The 26,231-nt window shown below is 41.2% G+C and overlaps 1 protein-coding gene across 1 annotated transcript in view; it reads left to right on the forward strand.

Annotated features, from left to right (window-relative positions):
* LOC126187955 (clavesin-1-like) overlaps window positions 1-26,231 on the forward strand; it is a 63,031-nt gene that overhangs the window by 9,183 nt on the left and 27,617 nt on the right. The window contains exons 2-3 of the mRNA XM_049929334.1: window positions 22,849-23,001; window positions 23,511-23,670. Coding sequence (XP_049785291.1) covers window positions 22,851-23,001; window positions 23,511-23,670 — 311 coding nt within the window. The 5' untranslated portion in view covers window positions 22,849-22,850. The remainder of the gene's footprint in view (window positions 1-22,848; window positions 23,002-23,510; window positions 23,671-26,231) is intronic.

A 26,231-nucleotide genomic window follows, 5' to 3' on the forward strand; every position in this document is an offset into this window, starting at 1 on the left:
GTAAATTTCTTTGTTTCCACACACAATTTAATTTCAAACTATTGTTCTAGCTTATTGTGGTGTCACCGCTTCGTCATTTGCTACGACCTAGCAAGGCGTCATATTCAGTTACTATAATTACTATCTTCAAGAAAGTGTTCTGAACAGATAATATTGTGAATCACGTACCGTCAAGAGCGACGTTCATCATTAATGGATTAAAGTTAGGTATCGAACTAATTACGTCCGCTTTTTGAATTCGCATTCCTTGTCATGTGCCACACCTCACGTCAGTATAGTTCTTCCCTCCGCACGCCGGCCTGCGTGAGCTATAACTCGTGCATTTCTGCCTCCACTCGTGTTGGTTCTTCTGCTAACACAAAACTTATCTTGCATGTAAACTATATAAAAAAATTCTATCGAGTCTATAGGTGCATAGTTCATCCCCTTTCAATGCGTGAATATCGTAAATCTTATTATAAGAAAAGCGTAATTTCTTAGAAGTGGTGTGTAAATTACTTAATTTGCATGTAAAAAACAACGAAATTATCTTTGATGTCACAACGTGTATTGTAGGGCTTCAAGATTTTGCTATGATATCACAAATCTGCGTAGAGGTACATAATACTAAAGTGCAATTTATGGAGGTGAATTGCTGACAGCAACTCACTTACAAAATTGTAACAGCTTACGCCAAACTGCAACAAATTGTCCGAAAACTATAACAAGGTACTTTTATTAAACGTTCATGAGGTTTAGAGCTTGGAGTTTCATACCACCGCTTAAACTTGAACCCTGGACGTTAATTGCCTCACTTTCTTAGCCCGCGTTATGCTATTCAACTATAGGTCTTCCTCGAAGTTGTAAAATTATTCGGGTTATCTCTATGCATTTCCTACACTTGGTGAAGCCAGCAATATTTATAAACTGTCTACAATCTCGTTTGGACTGTTGTACCATTTTCATTATGTAAACAGACTATTTTCATGTGGTGAATGTTGATACTGGTTCTCCTACCATGACTGCCTCTAGACTCAGGTAGATTCAGGTTATCAATATTTTTCATTTTTCTACAGAGTCGCAGGTGCCTTATAAAGTTTATTCCCTAATTATTAGGGACCTTCCTCAGCTGATAATATTTTACCCTTGAAAATATGTTTCTTTCGGCGTTATGCTCTTGTTTTTCTTTTTTTTATACGTTATCATGTTACCTTCATAATGAAAAAGCAACTTTCATGTAATACTGGCTGACTGTAACAACTGAGCCTATACATCGTCATTTCATACGATGGTGCAGATAGTGATTAACAGAAAACTGTAACAACTCACTCACAAAATTGTAACAGCTTGCACCAAACCGTAACAAATTGTCCGAAAACTATAACAAATGGCCCCATGTTATATTCTAGGAATATCATACGAAAATATAATTCCGTAATGGACGTAAGCATATCTGCCTTCTACTATAACTTTAACTCTGTGATAGCCCAAAGTGTCCCCATATCATGCCTGATGTATGTAGTAGAAGGATGGTGCAATTTACGTGGGGTAAGTTTTCAAAGGTGTATTGCCTCCACCACTCCCACCAAATTCATGTATTTAAGGTTAGCTTCAGGATAGTCATTTGAAAGAAGACGTGCTATACTAACATTCTGCAGGTATGAGGGAACACTAATTTTTTTGCTACATTACATGGATGTGTTTGGTACAAAGTATGTGGAGCATATTGTAAACACTATTTATTAGCGTTTAAAACACTTAAACAGTATTGGACAGGGTCAAACATACAAACTATGCTGTAGCTGTATATTGTAGCCCCAAGCCTGGTAATAAGGTACTCAAAAGTTTTTCGTAGTCACCTCTCTGGACACTTTATAAAATCTATAAGGTGCTTAACGGTAACTTTGTTTACCCCTGTGTTTGTAATCTGAAACATAAACATGTTATATATCTGTACACTTGGAGCTCAGCCTTATTAAACAGACAATTCCAAGGGTCTCATCGTTGTCCACAGTCACATTGCTGTTTCTCTGGCAGCCTTTTTCCATGCGGAACACTTGGTCTCATAATAAGTAGTCTCACATCTGCATTTTGCTAAGACTCCCAGCAATATCTTGCACTGTGTCTAAATCCCAGAGGTAATAGCCGTTTAGCCGAAATTCCTGTCCTATTTCTGGATGCTCTTCCGTTACAATATTCATTTCAAAGCCTGCAAATTCCACTTTATATTGTGTAGCTCTGGATTTTTATGTTTCTTCGAAATGGTTTCCAGGGCTTCCTTACCGATTTTTCCCAATATTCCTCTTTCTATTGCGTTGTCGTTGCTATGTGGGAGAAATTGTAGCTTTGCTTTGACACCATGTCTTGCAATGACAAACTTGGAGAATTTACTAGCTCCCTCATAGTTAAATGACCAATTTATTTGTAAAATTACTGGCAGGAGAAACAAGTATCTGACTCACATGTGGATGTAAGTTATAAGGTAAAAACTAAGCTGGATGGTACATTTATTAAAACAAGACCACACAAAAAGAGACTTGTTCTCTATGAGTAAATATATGTGTAAAATCAAGAAAGGTTTTTCTACGAGAATATTTCTTGCTGTTCTCCGCCACAAATCCTAAAAGCGTCTGCTATATATAATCACCTACATGTACGTCTTTCGAATGGGGGATGCGTATAGTCGTGTGACCATTGGAAATAACTGAAACGAGGTAGCTGAAGTCATGGCGACCCTGCATCTTATCTACATAATTTACTCATCTGTAGTCTGCAGTCCTGCTTGTAACACCCGTACCTTTTGACATATAGCTTCACGGCGTCAATTTTTTCCTTTTTGCCTACGTGCTGTTGTATATTAAACTAGCATAGAGAAAGTATGCCACTTATGTATGATGTTTGAGGTTGTTGTTTTTATTTTTCTTCACAATTTTTTTGGTGGTTATAACTTCCAAAAGTAGTGGGTTTAAGGTTCTAATTTTTTGTTTTGAGTTTTGCTTCTGTTTAATCGTCATTTCTATCAAGTTTTAGATTTATCAACTGAGTAGCCCAGTTGCAAAAGCGACTATCTGACCAAAGTTCGGACATTGAGTTAGAGGCACTTTCTTTTAGAGAGTTCCACGTTATATGTAATAATGTATCGACGAGGCTTCAAAAACGGTTCTAAGTATTTTAAGATGAGGTGCGAAAAGTGCATGCGGGTGCAAAGGCGGCTACGTTTTCTACGCGTTAGGTTGCAAAAGCGTCCAAATCCTATTCGGTTAGAAAAAGGCAGAGTCGTAACGGGATAATGGCCGCCGAGAAAGGGTACTGTTGCAGAACCGGACAAAAAATGGTTCAAATGGCTCTGAGCACTATGGGACTTCACATCTGTGGTCATCAGTCCCCTAGAACTTGGAACTACTTAAACCTAACTAATCTAAGGACATCACACAACACCCAGTCATCACGAGGCAGAGAAAATCCCTGACCCCGCCGGGAATCGAACCCGGGAACCTTGGCGCGGGAAGCGAGAACGCTACCGCACGACCACGAGCTGCGGACGCAGAACGGGACATATCGTCTTGTCTCACATAACACCTTTTAAAAGTTCCGAGTTTTAGCTACATGCGACTAAAATGGTTTGGTTAGATTCTCGTATGTTTTTGCTACTATTGCTCATCGTAGGAAGGAAAGTGCAAGAAGGCATTGTTATATGATAAAAAGGCCTACCAGCACACTCGTTCCACTGTGTATTTTAAAACGACTTTGTAGGCAGTTTTATTGTAGCACTGTTCGAAATGGACAAGGGTGATGAAGAGGAAATTTCTACTGTTGAAGTACATTTCGACTAACTCGACGACAATAAAGCTGAGATTAGCGTTAATGATGAGAGGGAAGACGCGACGAGAAACTCTACTATTCAAATATTCATTACAGGTTTAATGTTGTTGTAGTTAATGACCTAGCAACATTACCGATCCTTTTCTGGAATACATTTCTTGTAAATTCAACGTACTTCGAAACAGAAACACTCAACTTACGATTGCTTTGACATAAAACTACTATCAGTTGGTTCTCAATTTCATTTTTCGTTTATCTGTAGGTACCAACCGATAGGGTTTCCACAGATGCCAAACGGTAAACATCCTGTCGGAAAGCTAAACTGTAAAGAACTCACTATGCAGGGCGTAAGACGAATCCATCACATCATTTTACGAACAAATTAACCGAGAATGGCAGAGCAACTAAATTCTACAGCATGTCACTTTGTCATTCCCTCGAACATCTAAGCTTACAGGAGACAAAGTATCAAGAAAGTAACTAATTACGGAGTTTGTGCTCCCAAAAATCGTGAAGGAGTTTCCATAAACATCAGGGTTTACAGAGCGGCTTTCACTGGGATTTTGTAGATGAAAAAAATGAGACTCAACAAAATTTGTCAGGGTACAATGAACGATTCCTCGCATGCAACCGCTGAAAGAAGAGGAAGTGACTGAAGAACGAAGCTGTACGAAGGTAGGTAAAATGCAGTTGTCAGACACGTTGAACAGTTCAAGCCGATCGAAAGTCACTATTCTAGAGGAAATATGCTACATCGTCAATATTTGTCCAGTGAATTAAATGTCAAAATAACGTGGGAAATGTTCTGTGACAAACATCCTGGTCTGGACGGAAAATATGATTACTACCGGGCAATATTCTTCAATAATTTCAATATTGGCTTCGGAACACCTTATATTGACACATTCTCTACATGCTCGTCCCTACAAAGTATGATTTCCTTGGAAAAAGAGCCAATGGGAAAGAAAAATTTGGAACATCAGTTTACAGCTCACAAAGTTCGGAGTGACGTTTTTTATGAAAAACTGAAGGAAGACATTGAAGGTCAACTAATTTTAAGTTGTGACTGCCAGAAAAATTTAGTACTTTCAAAAGTCCCAGATCAGGCCGGTTATTATTCCAGACAGAAATACTTATATAATTTCACGGTTTGCCGAGGTTCCTCTACGAGCAGTGAGGCGAAAAAACAATGTGACATCGTATGTTTGGCTGGAGAACGAATTTGCAAAAGGGGTCTAATCAGATTGGTTCACCTCTTCATCATCAACTGCTTAATCCCAATTTTCATGGTGTCACCAAACTGCGCCTCTTTTCGGATGTATGCGGTGGGCAAAACATGAGTACAACAATGATTGGGCTGTTGATGTACTGTTTCTTGTACGCTGCTCCAATACACGTAGAGAGCGTTGAGTGTGGTTCCTGATCGTCGGTCATTTTTGGAAACAAGGAGAGAAAATTTTCAAAATTGAGCGTAATCGAAAACCGTGCAGTATACGTCTGCATAACGGAAAAAATCGTTACAGTGGTGCATTTGGGGTCGGACGACTGCAGAGTGAGAGACTGGAAGATGATTGCCACTGACGTCATGAAAGCCCCTGGGTCGTGGCACTTCCAGTTTCAAAAGTCGAATAGAATTATCATCACGAAGACAGCAAACAGAAAATTATGTCTTGTGCAAGTAACATTCTCGAATTTTGAAAGTGGACAGCCGAAATATATTCTTAAAAAAGGCAAACGTATCACGAAAGAAACTCTTCGTGAAGAGATTACAAAAGGCGTCCTACTGAAAAAAGCTAAAATTACGGACGTCAATCAGCTATTAGAAGTACACTGGGGAGAGACATGGCCCGATGAGGAAAAGTTAAAATGCTACACTGATGTTTTTGAGCAGCAGAAGATCCTGGAAACAAGCGAATGTCGTGGATGGACTTGATTTTGAGCTCTTAGATAACGACGATTCCCCGAACATAGCTTAAACGCTGTATACTTCATTTTACCTTGTGATCGGTTCTTTGCAATATCTCATTTTCCCAAGATTTGTTTCCAAAGATCTCTCACTTTCACGACAAGTGTTAAGAGTGAATTCACTGATCAAATCTGAGTAATATTAATATTGTACCTTGTAGTAGTTCATGTTTAGTTTTCTATATAAAGGTTTCCATCTTTTTCAATATTTAAAATAAAACACTATTTCATTACTTCGTTAGTTTAATTTTCTTCCTTTCGCATTATTTTAGTGTACTACTATAGTCTACCATTATTACCGACATATCCAGATAAACAACGGAATTAATTTTTCGGCTCATTTTGCAACCGAGTACATTACATCACGGCCGCCGATGCGGTTGCAGAAGCGGTTAATTGGCCCATTCGGATGCAAAACGGGCTAAGTACCAATTTTTGCATAAAAATACTAATAAGGGGTTAATGTGCGATTATAGAGACATTTATGATTTATTCGCTATGTATTTTTTTCCTTTTTTTTTTTTTTTGAGACATTAACCACCGTTGTAATATTACTGTGAGAGCAAGGCTACGTTTATCCGCTTTTCCCTAAAATCTTTTAAAACTAACTTAGCCGCTTTTGCAACTGGGCTACTCAACTTTTATCCATTATTTAGTCTCTTACCTCGTACTGAGATGTATAATACGTTTCACTGTAGTTGAGAATTTCGTGTCACCGTAAAATGTAAATTCTGCCTTTGCATCCTGTCGGTGTGCGTATGTGAACAGCTACCAAACCTGTGCATTACTGATGTAATTATTCATGTACGTCACTAGATATAACAAGATGCTTTTACATTTCGTGTAAACGAATCACGGAAACTTCTTCTATGCCGTCCATAATTCCGTTTTTATTTCTTATCAACGAATAGAAACTCACGCTTATTATTCCCCCAATAAACTGCACAGATGCTTTAGAAATCATTAAATATCATATCTGTATTGACATGGTCTTCGTAAGTATGTTTCATATTCGTGGTTTCCTTTTTGAAAGCGAAAATGTGTTTTGAAATATCATGAATCAATCGTTTAGGTGTTTTTAAATACGTCTGCAAATTATAAAACGCACCTGTATTGTTAGGTCTTCCAAAGCAGAAGTAATTTGTTATATGATTCTGCTTCTCCCGGGGAACGTCCTCTCATTCAAAGACTGAATTCGGCTCTGTCTCACCAGGCAGTGGTACTGACATGTTATAAGTGTATTCTTTAAATCCTACACCTTCAGTTCCTTCCACTACTTCTTTTAATAGCTCGTATGTAGCCTCGAAAACTGTTTTGCAGAAAACATGTATGTGCTCAAAACGAAGTCAATCTGGATGGGTTCACAACGTCAATAACAGGTTCGTTTTTCCGCTGTCTTACGGCCCTAAAATAGCCAAACGTATGTTACTAGATAGAAAAGCAACGTTTCCATTCAATTTTTCCCCTCATCACCGTCACAACAATATTTCTGCTGAGTGAGCGTTTGATCCATGTTGACATTTTCAGTACTGCTGTTTATAGAAGTTTGTAAGGGATTTTGTAACGAAATACACACAATTTTCTATGTTAACTACTCTTTTTCGATGTCTTTTACAAAAGATATGATTTCGATTCAGTCCCTGTATCTTTTAGGTATGAATCTTGAGATGTACTACGTATAAACAGCAACTATCGTCATATTTGGAGACGTATTCTTCAAACGAAACAAACACCATCTGAACAGGCCTTGAAGGCCCAACGATACCGACCGATCACCGTGTCTTCCTCAGCCGTTAGGCATCACCGGGTGTGTTCAGCACACGGCTTTCTCGGCCGCTGTCAGTTTTTGTGACCGGTGCTGCTTCTTCTTAATCAACTAGCTCCTCAGTTGGCCTGAAAGACACAGAGTGCACCCCGCTTGCCAACATCACTTGGCAGACCCGGACAGCGACCCATTCAAGTGCTAGTCAAGCCAGACGGCGCTTAACTTCGATGATCTGACGGAAACCGGTGTTACCACTTGGTCTGAATTCACATCACGCTGCATCAGTTAGATTTGGTATTAACTTCACATATGTATTATAACGCTCGGTTACCAACCTCTTTTCACCGCCGTAGATCTTTCAATAGTAGTAAAACAGTGTATCATATTTTAAAACGACTACTTTCGCGTATGAATACATTCATCTTCATTGTGTTGTTTTATGCAACATGGGAACTCGCCACTACACTCTGTTTGGCTTCCCAAATTAACTGCAAGAGTTTCTGTATTCCAGAAAAAATTGTCGAAGAAGACGTGTATATTCTACAGAACTACTCCCACTCATGGCCTATTATTGTCACTTTAGACTTAAATAATCCAGGGTTTTCAGACGCAATCACCGGACTGAATTTATAGCTTTATGGCATTTCTATAACCACATATTTTGCATCATTGCTGTTGAAACAGTACATAGTTGAATAAAATGGTAGTTTACTTCCGTTGCTATCCAGACTGTGTGTCACAGTGTGCAGTAAAACTGGAACAACTTTAAGGCTGGTATTCATTATCAGCTAGTATTCCACAAGGTCACCTACAAGAATAATGATAGTTTATATAAAAAATCGTTGTTTCACAGCCATATAGATTTATATATGAGTAGACTGCATATATCACTTACAGGATTGACTTAAAGATCTTTTGATGTTAACGGTTTAACGTATAGCTGATTACTGATTTTTATATCAGTATTACATGTGATTTTATTGTTTGACCATGAAAATTAGATGAAATATGTCGAACCTCACCTTTGTGGGGACGCACATCACAAGAACTGCAGGCAGGAGGGTGAGTATTCCCGTCTCTGGAAAGCTGAAACAGGACCTACTTTTAAAGCTATTCCAAACTGTTAGGATCAGAAGCCGCAGAGACACGATTTCCAATACCGTGTTGCTCAGTCGGTATCATGGCTTCACATACTGAAAAGGAGGTTCGTTTCGTTCAACATTATGCAGTTGTTCATAATCGGATTACATCAAATTACGCTTATTGCACCGCATGTGTTGACTTATAGAAACAATTAGAATATGACAGAATTACTCTCAAGCGCCAAAGAAACAGGTGTAGGCGTGCATATTCAAATACAGAGGTATGTAAACAGGTAGAATACGGTGGTGTGGTCGCCAACGCTTATATAAGACAAAACTGGCGCAGTTGTTAAATCGGTTCCTGCTGCTGCAATGGCAGGTTATCAACATTTAAGTGAATTTGAACGTGTTGTTGCCGGCCGCGGTGGTCTAGCGGTTCAGGCGCTCAGTCCGGAACCGCGCGACTACTACGGTCGCAGGTTCGAATGCTGCCTCGGGCATGGATGTGTGTGATGTCCTTAGGTTAGTTAGGTTTAAGTAGTTCTAAGTTCTAGGGGACTGATGACCACAGAAGTTAAGTCCCAAAGTGCTCAGATCCATTTGAACCATTTTTGAACGTGTTGATACAGACGGCTCAAGAGCGATGGGACACAGCATCTCCGAGGTAGCAATGAAACGGGGATTTTCCCGTACGATCATTTCACGAGTGTACCGTGAATTTCAGGAATCCGATGAAAACATCAGATCTCCGAAATTACGATAGGCCCGAGGTATTCTTGCCTGTCGTAAGAGGCGACTAAAAGGAATATCACACTCTTCGGCCTTTATGTGATGGTCCCTTTTAGGGTTTGACCATTTTTCAAAATTTTCCAGAAGAGCGAGCCAATTGGGGAAGGGCGCTTTACATGGTGCATCATGTCCATCGTGCATTGAGATCTTTAGCCCACTTTCTCGTTGTCGCATTTTAGTTCCACTCATTCTACATTTCTTGGGCGAGGACACCTTCCTGGTTGTGGTTTCCACCGCGCACTATGCAGTGTCCCTGTATGCGTCGACGATGACCATGGACTTCTTTGCACCTGATAGCCAGTCCGTTGTGGTAGGGCCGCCATGTACCCAGTTGGTTGTAGGCCCCTGCCCACACAGGGATCGCTCTACTGATGCCTGCGGCGTTAACTCCACACGTATGCCAGGGGGTAGATGCCTTTCCCCCTGTGGCATTGGGAGTCCCAGCAATGTCCATCCTGCCAGGTGGCCTTTGCTGCGGCTGGGTGACGCCCGTGGGGAGGGCCCTGGTTGGAGTGGGTCACATCAGGATGGATGACACGCGATGATGCATAGTATGTCATCTATCGCTGGTGGTCCACCGCCAACAGTCTCTAAGCAGGCGAAGTCTAACTTCAATGCTAAGACATGTGACCCCAAATCGTTTTCCTCCCTTGCCACACCATGGGAGGAATGCCAGGTTGGCAGCGGATCTTATTCGTCCTGGTACCTTGTATGTTCGACAAATGATGGGGAATCTTTCATGACGATGAACCCTCAGTTTTTTGTTGAACATTTAGAAGACAAGTTTGGGGAGGTGGAGGGATTTTCCCAAAACAAGATCCAGGTCAATCTTGATCAAAACAGCATCCTATGCCCAGTTACGGACGTTACTGGCTTGTGACAAGCTGGGGGATGTTTCTGTAACAAACACGCACCGTAAGAGCTTAAATATGGTCCAGGGTAACATATTTCACAGGGACATTCTTTTGCTGTCTGACGATGAGCTGCAGGCCAATTTAGAGCGGCGAGGTGTACATTTCGTCCGTCGTGGCCACCAGGGTCCGAGGGATAACCAGGTTGACAGCGTTGCCTTCAGCTTGCCCTTTGAGGGTGATACATTGCCCAAGAAGGTTAACGTGATGGTCTACTGCTGTGATGTAAAGCCCTATATCCTTCCCCGAAGCGGTGCTTTAAGTGCTGAAAGTTCAGCCATATGCCTTCCTGTTGTACACATGTCAAGATTGTGGACGCTCCTCACATCCCAATACGCCATGTGCCCCAACTCCCATATGTATCAAATGCGGAGAGCTCCAATCGCCTTGATCGCCAGACTGCAGGACTCTTCAGAAAGAAATGAAGATCATGTAGTACAAGACCCTGGACTGACTGACCAACGCTAAGGCTAAGAGAAAATTTGAATGCCTCCATCGTGTACGTACGACATCGTCTTACGCCGACGCTACAATAGTTCTGGCACTATCAGTTCCTCATTTGCGAGGGTAGGTTTTATCATCGCATGTCCTTTGTCCCTCTGTGTCCGCCATCCTAGTGCTTTTAGGGTTGAGGTTTTAATGTGTTGCAGGGTGGCTGGCTTTTCCTTTTTATTTTCGTGGTCAGCCATCAACTGTAATCTGCTTCCTTGTTTTACTCTCTTCTAACAGTTTCTTGCATCTCTCTGTTGTTTTCTTGTCTTCTTTTGTTCATTTTAGTGTTGTTGCCTTTCCTTCGTTCTTGTGGTCTTTCCTTTCTTTCCGTTTTGTGTTATATGTCTCGTCTGTTTTATTCTCACATTTGTGGCATTGTTTTATTAGGAACAAGGGACCGAAGACCACATAGTTTGGTCCCTTCCACCCGTCTTTCAAACAAACCAACCAACCAACATCCCTGCAGCCGCGAAAAGATCTTACAAGAACTGGACCAATGACGACTAAAGAGAATCGCTCAACCTGACAGAAGAGCAACCCTTGCAAAAATTGCTGCAGATTTCAGTGCTGGGCCATCAACAAGTGTCAGCGTGCAAACCATTCAACGAAACATCATCCATATGGGCTTTCGGAGCCGAAGGCCCACTCGTGTACTCTTGATGAATGTGCGACACACACCTTCAAGCCTCACCTGGGTCCGTCAACACCAACATTGGACTGTTGATGATTGGGAACATGTTGCCTGGTCGGACAAGTCTCGTTTCAAATTTTATCGAGGAATGGACGGGCACAAGTCATGAATTCATTGATTCAAAATGGTTCAAATGGCTCTGAGCACTATGGGACTCAACTGCTGTGGTCATAAGTCCCCTAGAACTTAGAACTACTTAAACCTAACTAACCTAAGGACATCACACACATCCATGCCCGTGGCAGGATTCGAACCTGCGACCGTAGCGGTCGTGCGGTTCCAGATTGTAGCACCTTTAACCGCTCGGCCACTCCGGCCGGCTGAATTCATTGACTCTGCATGTCAACAGGGGACTGTTCAAGCTGAAGGAGGCTCTGTAATAGTGTGGGGCGTGTGCATTTGGAGTGATGTGGAAACCCTGATACATCTAGATACGACTCTGAGAGGTGACTGTACCTAAGTACCCTGTCTGATCATTGTGTATTCTAAAAGATTTGGGCAATGCTAGGAGGACAATGCAACACGCTAAAAGACCAAAATTGCTACAGGGTGACTCTAGGGACCCTGTTCTGAGTTTAAACACTTCCAATGGCCACAAAAATCCCCACTCATGACCATTATTGAGTATATCTGGGACGCCTTGCAACGTTCTGTTCAGAAATGATCTCCATCCCGTCGAATTCTTACGGATTTATGGAGAACCCTGCAGGGTTCGTGGTGTCAGTTCGCCCCAGCATTACTTGAGACATTAGTCGAGTCCATGCCACTTCCAGTTGCGACACTTCTGCGTGCTCCCGGGGGCCCTACACGATATGTACCAGTTTCTTTGGCTCTTCAGTGTGATTTTATATGCATATTGAAGATGTACTGAAAATTATAAAGCCGGTATTGGAATATATGTAAGAAACTGGAGCGCTCAACAAGCTCTGGATTTTAATGCAATGTAAATTAAACTATTTGCGCTCTACTTTCAGTGTTCGCACTGAAATTTAGCCCATAGCACTAGACTTTGAAAATTAAAATTTTTACAGGATTTGAGGGTTAATTACTATACTTGCACATGGGGGACTTGAGCCCAAAGCCTTCGGGCTCTTGTTATAACATTTACATACAAATAATCTAGCACAATTCCGTGTAATTATGTTCTAAAATATTAATACAAGCGAGCACTCGAAACTTGGGCCTGAGGCCGCGGGATTCGAATTTGGGATAACCGCTCACGCTGGAGGTTGAACTCAGTACCTTTAGGCTCGAAAAAGCTTGTGGCCTATATGCCATTCGGTACTTGCACTATTAGATTGCGTAGCACTTGTCTTGCGAATGGACGGCAATTTCTCGGGTGTGAATATGTGTCACTGCTGGGCCAGAAAGAATAACAACCTCTACTTACGTTATATTCTACCACCTTCCTTCTTTCATTGCTTACAACATCTGTCACAGAGAATTAGCACGGTCATAGATTCCATGCAGTAGGTATCACGTTTATTTATTTTCTGTTACCTGCTTAGCAAGTAAATTTAATTACCTAGTACTCATGGGCGTTGCATCGGATGAGAACTTGGGCAGAAGACTAACCACAAAAACCGGTGATTAATCGTGGCAAGACACGAGACCACATGAGATAAGAAACTTTCTCTATATTTTGAGAATATTCGCTCGACCAAAAAGTTCAAGAACCTCGCCACTGATTACTCTGACTGAGGCTGTGTTACCAAAACAGCTGCCAACATTCGTGAATGTGATAATTTAACGGAGGCTCGAGACAAGGTACATGTTAAGCTAACCGTGTTAAGACCATAATTATCACTGCGTGCGGTGCACAGAAGAAAGTCAGAAAACACTACTTCGGCAGCCAACTGGTCACCTCTTATTTCATCGCAGTCCTATAATGTTTGCCTATTCGTGTTTTCCCACTACTATGAAATCTATGATATGGTTTACCATCGAAGATGGACATCATCTCTTGCTCCAGCAATGTCTGCAGCGTACATCAGATTCGATAAATATCCAACCACTTACTGTTTTGAAGTAAGGAGTTTCCGTTGAAGGTATAGACTTTTCTAAAGACCAGTTTTACAGTGATGCCCTTTCACACCACACTCCATTACGTACTCCATCTATGGACTACAGAGTTTCAACATTAGGCCCGTTGCTGTGTATGTAAATCGAAACGTATTCGAAAATATGACCAGTTCCCAACCCTATGAAAACTAAAACTCAGACTGATGTTGAAACGTCCACAATGACACTAAATTTTACAAAAGAATTTCAATCAGTATGTTTTCATTGTGAATTTTCGGAGAGGTACATTTAAGTTGTCACGCCATAAGTACAGATGGTAATATGTATGAATATTCATGCTTGTAGTATCCACCCCCGTGAAGTGAACAAATATAATATAGATTCATCATGCAAATCTTTGTTCCATCCATTTAATGCTTAACTCCGCCAAAAATACGATCTGTTTTCATCCTATGTGATTCATTTGCCACCATCAAACAAAAATTATACAGTGCTAACATATTACACATCATATACATGTAAAACAAAGAACATATATCACAAAATTCTGTATCGAATCGGGACAGAACAGTTTTACGTTTTACGGATGTAAGTCAGTAACAAACATGTAAGATGGAGAGAGCGGCATTTTTGCGTTAACCTATTACTGGCCTGTGCAATTATACTGCACAATGGGAATTGTTTCCGTATACTTTCATGAAGAGCCTACATTGAGGAAAGATCGTAAGTTTCACCTATCTCTGCTAAATAAATCTGATTTCGACTGATGTGTACTGAATAATTTAAGGGTCAATACATTTCAAGTTCTTTAAGTCTTCAAACAAGTACGCAGAAAAATTTGTAATCAATTCAAGGTGAATTACAGTGTGAGTTTTCTAGGACCAATAAGATAATTAATCTTCGCTACACAACTAGTGGTGATTCCTAACCATGTGTCGGTTTTGTAAATTATCTGAAAAAGTAATTTCATATGAACTTCAAATTAGGTCGAGTGTCTAGTGATCTCTGTTCAACAGGTAACATATGGAAACGAACAACTAGGCCAATAACAAGTTAAGCTCCTGAGACAGTCTTTAGAGGTTCATTAATGTTTCAAATATTCGTTTTGCAGGTCACCAGTTCGTCTGGACAGAACCCACACTGTCGTGGAAAAGGATACAAACTATTGCCTGTGTGTCTCACCAGCATCTTGGATTGATCCGTGGACAATTCGTCCAAAGGCCATTTGCTCATCCAAATAAGAAACTTAGTAAGTGCAAAATGTGAAAATCACTGGCACCGCATGATTTCAGCATGTTGTAGTATGTAGCTTAAGATAAATACACGATTAAAACAACTTGTCTTGAATATTGGGTTGTAAAGCACAAAACATGTACTTCTTATGAGTCTTCATTCAAAGCCACATCATCACAATTGTATTACGAAGGGAAATGAGTTTTTCTCATTTTCTTAACCGCATGTAGGGTTTCTAAACAACTGAAAAAGTAGTGTGACATGCTTTTCAAAATAAAAAAAAATTTTAAGGCGAGAGTCTACTGCATGAATATATTTTAGAAAACGCATGTTCACTATGCGCTATTGACGTTTCTAATGGGGACAGAGGCAACTGGACATGCGCGGCCCGATCCTATCAATATTTCATGCTGTTCTTTTTAAATAGGGCGGTACATATCCTAAGGACCTACAATACGAGTAATTTCAGGTAAAGATGGAAGTGGTTTGCTCGTCTAGGATGCTGTATGACAGAGCAACTCAGCACCAATAAACGTTAGGTACTGTCGCACCTGGACGCAAGCACAGAGCAGGCTGTGAACGGAGTCATGAGGCCGTTTTATTCTCTCCTGAGGCAAGCTGGCCCATTGCTGTTGTAACTGGTCCTTGTCATCCTGGATATACTGCCACTGGGACGGAGTTGTGCCCGAGCTGGTCCCAGACACGCCCTGTAGTGGACGGATCTGGGGAACTGTTGTGCTACCAGAGTACCTCAACATCACACAGACAGTACATAGACATAGTGTGCTTCGTGTGAATGAGCACTGCCTTGTTAAAAAAAAATTATCCACGATATTGCCATAGGAGAGGCTAGTAAGAGCTTCTGCGTTCTCACCAGTGATACAGGATGGCACAGAATGTTGCATGGAATCCATTAGATGTTCTAAGGTAGCAGGCTCAGATGTGAAAGAGTTACGAAGTGTTTGGCGCACAATGCGCCTACCTTCCCTTGTGGCAGTTAGACGTGGCCGATCCTAACCTTGAAGAAGACTACGCACGCCCACACGTTCCCATGCAGTGCGACACCTGGCCACTGTCACCTCTAGCCGCCCCTCCACATCTCGATATTGCCCGTTCGACCAGCCGGTCAAATGCGTACCCACAATGAGGCCCTTTTCAAACTAACCAGGTGCTGATAACGCTGTCTTGCACGGGTGCCGGCATCTCAGTACCCTTCAGTGATCACTGAATAGTTGATGCTGTTTACGCCTCTTTTTACTCTATCAGACCTTGTAATAACACTAAACACAAACATTCCTAATGCACTCTGAGAATTTCAACTTCCATCATTTAAGTACTCGTCTATGGTGTGTGTGTGTATGTGTGTGTGTGTGTGTGTGTGTGTGTGTGTGTGTGATGTTACAGTGATACCCGACTATGTCTTCAGGGTGCTTTATTTCTTTTGTTATGGGCAAAACGTTTTCTGTAGCCAATAAAAATGGTAACCATCCGACAAGATTTCCGACTCCAACTTCAGTCTTACTGTAGGTATTTTCTGGCGGACAGCTTCAAGGATCTTCGGGTAAACCGGTCTCATTGAGCCTTATCCTGTACACCCATAGTCCAGCAGCGATTTTTCGAAAGCTCTATAAAACTGGACCACACGATCCCTGTCATTTCCCCAAAGCCTGTGGCTGAGGTACTTGAAGATATTAGTGCCCTTTTGGGCCCTTGCCTTAAGGCGTTTTGTGTGTGGTAACCACGACAGTTTCGAACCAAAAATAAGGCCCAGAGACGTCACGCAGTCTGTATGAGGTAGAATGGTGTCCTTCATAAGCAAGTCACGTAAATTAAAATGCCGCTAACAACGATTAAAGTGAACACACACACACACAATTATCTGCTGAAAATGTAAAACTCATCTTTTCAGCCTAATCTTCCACCCGCTTCACTGCACGTCGTAACTGTCGAGTCTCTGCTGCAAATTTGGAACACGAACAAAAAATTTCAAATTCGCCACAAATAAGAAACATTGTGCAGGACTCCTTCCTGTAGACAGGATGCTGTTGAAGAGTGTAGCAAAGACGGTAATCCTTAAAACACTCCCCTGGAGGACAGCATTCTTCTGCTCAAAATTATCTGACAGCACAGCACCAACTCGGTATCTAAAAAAGTGGTGAAATTTTGAGGACCGGATGAAGAAGAGGAAGCCACGGAAGCCCCACTGATGAAGCTGTTCTACAATACAGTGTTTCCAGGCGGTGTATTACGCCTTTTGATGTCAAAACACTACATAGACAATGCTGTTTACGTAGGAAAGCCTTATGGATAACCGTCTCGAGTAGGATCGGGTTGGCCGGCCGCGGTGGTCTCGCGGTTCTAGGCGCTCAGTCCGGAACCGTGCGACTGCTACGGTCGGAGGTTCAAATCCTGCCTCGGGCATGGATGTGTGTGATGTCCTTAGGTTAGTTAGGTTTAAGTAGTTCTAAGTTCTAGGGGACTGATGACCACAGATGTTAAGTCCCATAGTGCTCAGAGCCATTTGAACCATTTTTTTTTTTAGGATCGGGTTGTCGACAGCGAATCGTCATCCCCTCAATCTACACTGGTCTCTATGATCCAGACTAGACGTCGGTTAACCATACGTTCTTCCTTAGACAGGCGACGCTTTGGTAAATACTGCGACAAGTTCGATCCTTTGCTGGCTTGAGAAGAGCTGTCATTATTCCTCGCTTCATTGGATGGGAGACTGGCCTGTCAGCCATATCGAAGTCTTGAATCGTGATTGGCAGTACTATCAAGAGCCTTAGTCAGTGTCGAATCCATCTCCCATGTGGAAAATAGGTACTTGTAGGACTCAGAATTGCTGAACCTGAAGTCTAACCCACTCGTCTCAATGGTGGCACGGTAATGACAGAATACTGAATCTAGGCTGACAGTGGCAGTAGTTGGTGCAAGATGCTCTGCCATCGGCTGCGTGATGTCTCTGGATGTTGTTTGCAGACAACCGTGTTTCAGCACCTCTGGTATAGAGAAATGACTTCATTTATCAAAAATCATCCTGATGACTCTCTGTACGCTATATGGAGTGGTTCGAAGAGTCCAGGAACGCTTGCTATAATATTTTCTTGCATTCCCTAATAATACGACAAGCCTTGGCTCTCGCCGGTCGAAAAGCTGCAATATTTTCCGTCGTTAGGTGCTTCTTAAACCGTCACAGAGACACGTGCCTAACTCAGATTACTGTGCGACGGTCATCGGTCCACCAAGGTACAGGTTGGCTTCTAAGATGACCTGACCACTTCACGTTGGAGAAAGCAGCGATATGGTGGAGCGCTTGTGAGATGCGGTCCATTTATGGCTAGACGCTGCCTCAGTGTTAAAACGCAGCCATCTAGCTGAACTGGGTCCAGTTGGATCTACTGGTCATCCATTTTGGCGGGGCCTTTTGAGGGAGTGCACCCAATGATACAGGAGTCGTGAGTAATACGTGGTCACAGGAATTAAGGTCATCAAGAATTTCCCATGCAGAATCTACGAGGGCAGGAGAACAGAAAGGGAGGTTGATGGCTGAGGATGACCCACCAATAGCGTTAAAATGTACAGGACAACATTTTCTTTGGGTTGCACAGCTCCGCAGACATCATGACGCTCTCCAAAACTCACCGCTTGGGCCAAGTATAACGGAAGTCCCATAATGCACTAAGGACATTAAAATCTCAAAGCAGAAGAGGTCAATGGGGAGCCGTTCTAAAAGAATCTGAGAGACTCAGAATCTATAGCTTCCTGAGGTCGTACACACAGAGAGTAAATAGTAATTCGCCGACTCACATAAACTTCAGTAGCTACTGCTTGTATTCAGTGACCAAGAGGAGAGCAGTCTGTTCATCCTTGCAAAAGACTGCTTGGCCTGGAACATATGGGCTTCATATGCTGTAAAGTGCGTTCCTTGTAAGCGCGGTTTCGGTACTTCCAATTGCGTATTGAATCCACAGATGTTCAACTGTAGTATGGGAGCTCTCTATCATGGGGGCTGCACTTTCAAACTGTCTCTGCGCTGGGGTGGAGAACTGGCAACAGGAGTACGTTCAGTCTTAGGTTGATGGCTCCTGTGGGCAGACTTCTCATACCACTGGCAGACGCATTAGAACCTTTAGGTCGAGTTACGTCAACATGGGGTTACGGTTTACCATCAGTTTTCACCTGCGATGAGAGCTTCTTGTTTGATTTTAGTGTGGAAAGATTTGGCAGACTGTTTACCAAACGTTGACTCAGAAGGCACTGGAGGCTCTGCTGTGTCCTGGAATTCTAGAGAGGGCTGTGGATTCTGAAATAACTGCAGCTGAACAAGTTCACTTTTAAACGCAGTTATTAGTGCTGACACTGGCAGCCACCATTTGTTTAGAAGCATAGGTTATCGGAAGAGGTTTCTCAAGAGCTGAAGCGAAGGATGTAGTGAAAGTATGAGGCTGCAGGGGTTGTTTTGGCTTCTCTATACGGGACACACATCGCTTGTTTCATCTCCTGTATCTGATGTTCTTCAAGGAAGCTACTGCAATCTCTAGTCCGGGCAGCGTGATGCGCAGAGCAATTGACACACTTCGGAGATGAACAACCGACTCGTACGTGAGCAGCGGCCTTACTGCATTTGTCACAAGTGGCTTCTCCCTTAAAACCGATAGCAGTATGCCAAAAGCGCTGCCATTTGAAACAGCCACTGGGTGAAGGACGCGAGGAGATGGGATCCACTCAGAGCCCGGCTTGTCAGAGTAAGCTATAAAAGTCAGATACGGCAGTTTCCCGAATTTTCCCACTAATAGCAGTTCCACCTAAATAGACATGCGTCTCATCAACGTGCAACACACCTTGAGACCGGAGGGATTCTTAAAGACGTTTTCAGCATACTCGCGGTTCGGGTGGTCAAGCCAAGAGTCTTATTCCCTGTGGCACACAGTGTTCCACTGTCACGTCGCACAGTGGTCGCTGAGGCATTCCCAGAGCTTGCTAGCGATGCTTGCCAGGCTCATGCCCCAGGGAGTCCGGGGTCCGAAGCCGGTACCCAGCAAAAGAATACTGAGCCCCTGATGGCACTGATTTGAGATTTTTATAACCTTCACGGCAGATTTTGCCTCTTGAAAGAACAATTAATCTCTGCATTACACATAAAATCATTCTTTACAATTCTTTCAGTTAGTTACTTGACATCTTTTAATAATGTGGCCGAGCGGTTCTAGGCGCTTCAGTCCGGGAACCGCGCTGCTGCTACGGTCGCAGGTCCGAATCCTGTCTCGGGCATGGATGTGTGTGATGTCCTTAGGTTGGTTAAGTTTATGAACTTCTAAGTCTAGGGGGCTGATGGCCTCAGATGTTAAGTCCCATAGTGCTTAGAGCCATTTGAACCATTTTAATTGTTGCACCATTTGAAAGTGGTTTACGATAAAGTTGCAGCTCCTTGTTAAATTCATATTTTTTAACGCAGTTCACCTTCCGTAGGATTTACGTACCATCTCTGATGTTGTCGACGAAACATAGTCAAAATATATTGGTAGAGTAAGATTTGTCATCAGTCTTCTCAATTTTCTGATGCTGCCATTCACGAATTCCTCTTCTGGGCCAATCTCTTCATCACAGAGTAACAGAATCAATATCCGCAAGTACTTCTTTGAAATACGTTCTATGAAAAAAAACCGGCGCACCACGAAGGAATTACCCGAGTGGGACGGAAATCGGTAGATGTTATGTACGTGTACCACCACACGAAGAGGTGGACCAAAGCGTGTTAGCGTCTTTGGCTTACTCAATTTGTGAACCTCTTTCTCTTGAATAAATAATCTAGTTTTTCTGAAATTATAATCATTTGCTTGATCGTACATGCACGTCACATCTTGTGTTAGTATGTATTACGGTAGATACATTCCCTTGCTTTTCATAGCTTCTACATCTTCTTCAGCTACTGTGGAAGTTATTTCTTGATGTCCTATCTCCCTGACGCTTCATCTGGTCAGTCTTTGCCACATATTTCTCTCCTCGTCCATTTTGCGAGGAAACTCCTCTTTCCTTATCAGTCCACCTAATTTTCAACACCACAGTTCATACGTTTCTAATCTCTTCCTTTCTGGCTTTGAAACAATTTGTTACTTAGTGCTTTACAATGTTATTCTGCCGAAGTACGTTCCCAAAATTTTCTATCTCAAAGTTACTCCGACGTTTGATACTAACAGATTTCTTTAAACAGGGATGTCCTTGCCTGTGCCACTCTGCTTTTTTAAGTCCTCCGTTCTTGTTCATCATGTATTATTCTGCTTCTAAGCTAGCAGAATCCCTCTGCTTTGTCTACTTCTTGTTCCCCAGTTCTGGTGTTAAGTTTAACTTTAATCTCAGTTGTACTACTCGTCTTTTTTCGGGTTACTCTTAATACCTGATGGTATGTCTCCAGACGCATGTATTCTAGATAGCAACTGGAATTGTCGTTTGGGCGTTACTTCCCCAAATACTTAGAAATTCCATAGGAATGTTATCTGTGCCTTCCACCTTACTTGATCTCTGTTCTCTAACTCTGATCCTTGATCCCCTGTCTTCCATGTTGTCTCCCATTTCTACCATAACATCAAACAGCTCCTCCCCTCGTAGAGGTCTTCAGTCCACTAATTCCACCTATCCGCTCTCTTCTCTGGGTTTGGCAGTGTGATCCCCAGTGCACCCTCAATGTTGAGGTCCTTGCTTTTAATTTCACAGAAGGTTGTTTGGCTTTTCTGTATGCTGGACCTGTCCTTCTGGCGACAATTATTCTTTCGATTTATTCGCATTGTTGCTGTAACCATTTCGTCTTGACTTCACTGTACTCCGTACTTATGCCGTAGTGACTTTGACTGCTGTACTTCTGTCGTAGTCTGAGATTTCTGTATCTTCTTATTTTGTTGATCCAATGAAATATGTATGTTGTTACCCAAGCTAGAGTTACATGCCTTTTACCGACGTTTGACTGACCAGCTACTGTGATTGCCTTTGTTATATCTGTAAATTTCTCTCCAATTGAACAACCTGCTGTGGTTTTCATTATCGCAATGTGTACACATTTAGAGAAGTGATCTCATCATTCCACAGTACTTCAGTACACTGCCTCTTTCCACATTGATTCTTTGGGACAATTGTCTACAGTTTCCCCTCCATTATTGGCTTGTTTCCTGATGAGCAAAATCATATCACAGACTATTCATAGTAAATTACTCTCTGCCCTACCTTCCTATTTATGAAAAGTCCTGTTCCCGTACCGAGCAAAGTGGCAGAGCGGTTAGCACACTGGACTCCTATTCTAGAGCATGAATTTCAAGCCCGCGTCTGACCCTCTTGATTTAGGTGTTCCGTGATTTCCCTAAGTCACTACTGGAAAATTCTGGGATGGGTCTCTTGAAAGAGCACGGCCGACTTCTTTACCCGCCTTTTCCTAATCCGATGGGACCAATGGCCTCACTGTTCGTCTCCTCCCCCAAATTAACCAACCAAGTTACTCCCGTCAACTATTTTCTGCTAGTGTTGATGTTACCTTATTTTCTTAGGCTGGCTTTTGTTTTAATTTCCATATTCAGGGTCCTACGCAGAAACTGACTACTGGTCTCGTCCCCTCCTCAATATTGAGTATCGTCTCTAATAGAGAAGTAAGAGTTCTTCATTCAGTTATTTTCAACCTGTTGCTTCTCCTGAATGCAATCTTAGTCCACTAAAAGGTCTACCGGAACTACAGCATTGTTCAGTGGAGACGTTCACTAGGAATAGAGCGCCGTCATCCCAAGACACATACTCCACCATAAAATCTATGGATAATGACACAGTAATGAAGATTCGTTCAAAAGAAACGTAAAGCAGTCCGGCCACTCTTTTTCAGATTTTATGAGATTTCCCTAAATCAGTCCAGGCAAATGCCTTTTAAGGGGCTCTGCTGATTTCCTTTCCAATCCTTGAAACAATACAACTTTGCTGATACGACTTTATAAACGCCAATCTTCCTTCTTGCATTTATTTTAAGCAGTCAGTGGTTAAGTGTCACTTACGCCTTCGGGCTTTTCTGTTAGTGAACTGGCGATCTGGTTTAAGCGACTGTGTCTACTTTCTGCTTTACAGCAATGACAGACACCGACAACTTCTTTGGGATCACGGCTGAGGAGGTGGCGTACGTCAGGAAGCAGCTGGCCACCAACGAGGAGGACATCAAGGCGGCTGTGACGTCACTGCGAGAGTGGCTCAGGTTGCAGCCACACTTACCCGACGCCGTAGGTCAGTACGTTTGTCACACTAGAGGCCATATATTACGCCAAGTAATGCGCACAGAATCATCAAAATTTGTGTAACTACTGGGATGTAATACTTTGTACTTCCAAAAATTATTTATCTCTTTTATTCGCAGATCTAGGGCAGCACTTTCTTAGCGTGGGTGTATCTGAAATTCGCTATAGTTTATTACACATTGTACAAGTGCAGAAATAATTCAACTATATCTTATTATTGATGATCTATTTCTTTTATGGATAAATGTAAAACAAAAACTTATAGTTTTGTGTATTAATTTGTGATTGCAATATAAGAAGGGGATTATGGACTATACAAATGTGATAATGACACAAATATCACAAACATCTAAAAAAAATTATTTCTTAACAGTTCTATCGTACGAAGTTTTATACAAGAAAACTGTTGTCGATATGGTAATCCTTTTTGTGTTCTGTACACTTAACATCCTTCTAAAAATCTACCTTCATAATCTCTATGGGAAATCTATGTTCCAGAGGACTCCTTCGTTGAGCGGATGTACATCAACTGCAAGTGCAGCATGGAGAGGGTCAAAGTAGGATTAGACGCGTACTTCTCCCTGAAACACAGATTCCCCGAGTTATTAATGAACAGAGATGTAGGAGGATGCGACATCCAGTTTGCAATGAAGCATGTGTGAGTTTTTACCTTTCTTAGGCTTTTTAAATTTACAATAGCGTTATTATTTTTTCAGTAAGTAGTTCCCTAATGGGGTTCGTGGCACAGCTCACAAATCATATACGAATATAGCCCAAAAAAGCATTGTTGCGCGACAAACTTTTCAAAGTTTTCTGGCACTACTTCGAGTATTCCATAATGAAGATAATATGACATGGCTCCGCACTACCATCTAGTTACGAGCGCGCATAACAAAACAAGTCAAATTTCTTGAGCACTTAAACACAACTATGCACACTGACTGGATAAAAATAGCAACAGCAAGATGGAGAGTTGGTAATCAGGAGCTGCATGCGATTGTGAAAGAGAACAGTCATTTCAATAGAAATTTGGTAAAAATTGTCATTCCAAAAAGAGATGTTAAACATTTTCAGTTCGAGTGTGGTGTTGAAAATCATATATCAGATCTTTCTGGCCGATCATAACCATATAGTCAAGTGTACCTTTCGGAATTTTTTCATTCAATGTGACACAGTATTTCATCGTTGTCTTTTGTGTAGTTAAAACATTTATTCTTAGAGTCTTATTTACAACAAGCATAGGATAATACTGAATAAAATTTGGTGGACCGACATCACAATTATATTCTGTGACTTTAAGAAAGTCACAGAAAGTGTCCAATCCTTCAAAAAAATATTTGGTGGGTCTATATTCCATATATCTCGAGGAAAACTTCAATTTTGCCTTTCCTTGTATATATATTATGCAGTTTGATGTGATCAAATAAACAAATATCAATCGACTGATTTTTTCCTTTTTGTCTGGAAAACAACAAAAATAAAGTACGACATATCAGATGCTGTAGGATTGTAGACATTAGTAATAGATATAGGAATCAAAATTATTCCTCCCTATCCTGCAATCTCCACGTTTTGTGGTTTAAAGAAAGATATGAGAGTCTTCAGGTTTACCTTCTTTGGGAAGAATATCTTTTATTTGAACTCCAGCATCATTTTTATCACTCCATCAAAGAATGACACTGCTGCAGTTGGACTCAAAGTAAAAATTACAGATAAATCTCATTCCCACATAATTTCTATATAATCTTTAAAAAATCGGTAAAATAACTGTAATGGGTTAAGTACATCATTTTTCTTCCTTTTTATCTTACCATTGTTAAGAATGTGCCCTTCTGTAGCTAACTCATCACCTAGAGATGAAGTCAATCGAATAAGAGTAGTTGAACAAATTAATGGATACCCAGTCCTAGACAAATAATGTTTTCCTTTCTCAAAGTCCTTTGTAACTTTGGACCCTACCTGTGTGTTCTGGCCTATACATTTCTTTATCCACTCAGACTGCTCTAATTTTTAAGACCCTGTGTATTTTTGTGAGCTTCATTCTAGTGAGAGGCACTGTTTGAGATTTCTTTAGTGAACCCATATATTTCTGTTTGTCATTCAGTGTTGTCACCAATTTGCTTTTCTTCATTCTTTGAACAATTTTATTCTCTGCAGCTAATGGTAAATATTTCTGTAATTCATGTAATTCTTTCGAATATTCTAAATCTACTTCAAAACTTTATCCACTTTTAGCACTATCAGGTATTTTCTTTATTTTATGCACTCAAATTTATATGGGTTGTCAAATTCAAATCTACCATGTGGTAAATATTGGGTCATAGTCCATAATAAAGACTGTTAACATCTAAATAAGCTACGTAATTTAATGTCTTAGTCACATCGAAATCCCTCAGATATTTGTTGTTTGTCTTCACGTATCTCTTGCAGCTGTGGGATATCAAATGTCTTTTATTCCAGTCTTGCATCAAAATACAAAGTCCTTCGACGATGACGGGTTTCAGTCAATAGTGACAAACTTCAGATCTGTTCTACACCATGTCCTAATGTGATAAAGCCGTAATGGCATCGTCGAAACATATAAATACACTCAGCAATGCATCATGATGTAAAACTAGAATATGGTGTATAATAGGCTACATCGTCCACACAGTCACTTTGTAACTGACATTACTGTACAACATGATGTTTTGTACAGTAATGTCAGTTACGAAATGAATGTGTGAACGATATGGCCTATCTTATACCATATTTTAGGATAAATTTTATTTACATTTTTGTAAGAGTCGAAACGTGTAGTTTAAGGGCGGAAATGACTGTTCCACATCGCATTCACATAAAGCTGTAGTTATCAAACTGAAATCTTCCTGTTGCGGTATTTATCCATTCAATGTTGCATAGTTGTTTTTAATTGCTAGAGAAACTTTTCTTGTCTCTGTTATATGCACGTAATTCATAAACATGTAGATGCTGATGATAAAATGTAAAGATATTTTCAACCCCAGCGATTTACTGGGGTAATGAAAAAAATTATCAGTATTTACCTTCATTATGAAATGCTCAAAGTAGTGTTCAAAAAATTTGAAAAATTTTACATATGATGAGCCTTTCTCTTTTTTACTTTTGAATGATTTTGGGCTAAATTTATATATGTTTTGTGAACTGTGCCAGGAACCCCACTAAGGAACTACTTCAGTAGTTTTTCATGGTCTCTGGTAA

This window comes from Schistocerca cancellata, chromosome 5 (assembly GCF_023864275.1).
Source record: "Schistocerca cancellata isolate TAMUIC-IGC-003103 chromosome 5, iqSchCanc2.1, whole genome shotgun sequence".
Lineage (NCBI taxonomy): Eukaryota > Metazoa > Arthropoda > Insecta > Orthoptera > Acrididae > Schistocerca > Schistocerca cancellata.